This window comes from Setaria italica, chromosome VII, assembly GCF_000263155.2.
Source record: "Setaria italica strain Yugu1 chromosome VII, Setaria_italica_v2.0, whole genome shotgun sequence".
NCBI lineage: Eukaryota > Viridiplantae > Streptophyta > Magnoliopsida > Poales > Poaceae > Setaria > Setaria italica.
The window spans coordinates 33,907,359-33,908,459 of NC_028456.1; the positions used below are offsets into that span (position 1 = coordinate 33,907,359).

Genomic DNA, 1,101 nt, shown 5'->3' on the forward strand with positions numbered 1-1,101 from the left:
CATGTATTTTCTTATAAAATAAGAAGTAGAAAACTGATTAAAGAAAAGTTTCATGAATATTATGACTAGTGAACATACCACTTTGAGAGTTCACTATGAACTGTAAGATAATGAGGAAGACATGAATATTCAGGAATAGAAGAAATCCTCCTCCCATGCACATTTTTATGAAAGAGCCCTTTCTCTAAACTCAACAAATCGTGCATCCACTTTCCATGTACAGCTCTGCAGAAACAAATATTTCATTGCTATAAAACACTGACTTAAAAAAAGCACTGTACAAGATATATTTCATTACTGTAGGTCACACTAGCTATTCTGATAATAGGCGACTCAACTCTGCTTGGAGACGCTATGTAGTGTTCAAATGATAGTGTTGATGTCACACTAAATGGGGCCAGAAGCACGAAATTATTGATTTAAATGACAAAGCTATCAGTACAAGTACTGATATTTATCTTCAGTGTGGCGTGCCACTACCACAAGTCAATAATTTACTATATAATGAGAGTAAGAATGCCACAAATAAATGGTTGCCATTCCTCATTTAGCAATCATTTGCCAAAAGTCCCCATAAGAACATGGCCATCATTACAATGGAGAAATCGTTTGATATCTCTGATCATGGCCAGTGCTATTTGCAATCTTCATTAAGGATGGCAGTCTACACAAACAGCTCCTCTTTTTGTTCACAACCAAACATATGAGCTTTACCCTTTGTGTAGATCCAACTTGAGCCCACGTCTTTCTTTGCACCACGATTGTTCAGATGCTTCCTAGCCAACACAGCATTCTCCCAGCTTCCACCGGCCGCATATACATCTGAAAGCAAAGCATGGTTCCCTCCATTTTCTGGTTCCAGTTTGAATAGCTGTTCAGCTGCTATTCTGGCTAATCCGATATTTCTGTACTTACGGCACGATCCAAGCAAAGATCCCCACATAGAAGCAGTTGGCTCAAATGGCATTTGTTGAATCAGTTCCCAAGCCTCATCAGTCTTCCCAGATCGCCCCAAAACATCAACCATGCAAGAATAGTGAACGACATTAGGTTTGACACTCTGATCAGAAATTAGCAGGCTGAAGTAGCAGCGGGCCTCTT

At 39.4% G+C, this 1,101-nt stretch overlaps 1 protein-coding gene across 2 annotated transcripts in view; it reads right to left on the bottom strand.

Annotated features, from left to right (window-relative positions):
- Window positions 1-83: 83 nt before the first annotated feature.
- The window catches only part of LOC101758599 (pentatricopeptide repeat-containing protein At5g04780, mitochondrial), an 8,196-nt gene continuing 7,178 nt past the window's right edge, over window positions 84-1,101 (bottom strand). Inside the window, exons 3-4 of one of the 2 annotated variants that reach the window (XM_022828046.1) lie at window positions 715-1,096; window positions 84-225 (exon numbers count right to left, since the gene is read on the bottom strand). In XM_022828046.1, the coding sequence (XP_022683781.1) occupies window positions 191-225; window positions 715-1,096 (417 nt within the window). In that variant the 3' untranslated portion in view covers window positions 84-190. Of the gene's footprint in view, window positions 226-517; window positions 1,097-1,101 lie in introns of those variants that run through there. The other variant, XM_022828045.1, reaches the window with a different exon arrangement.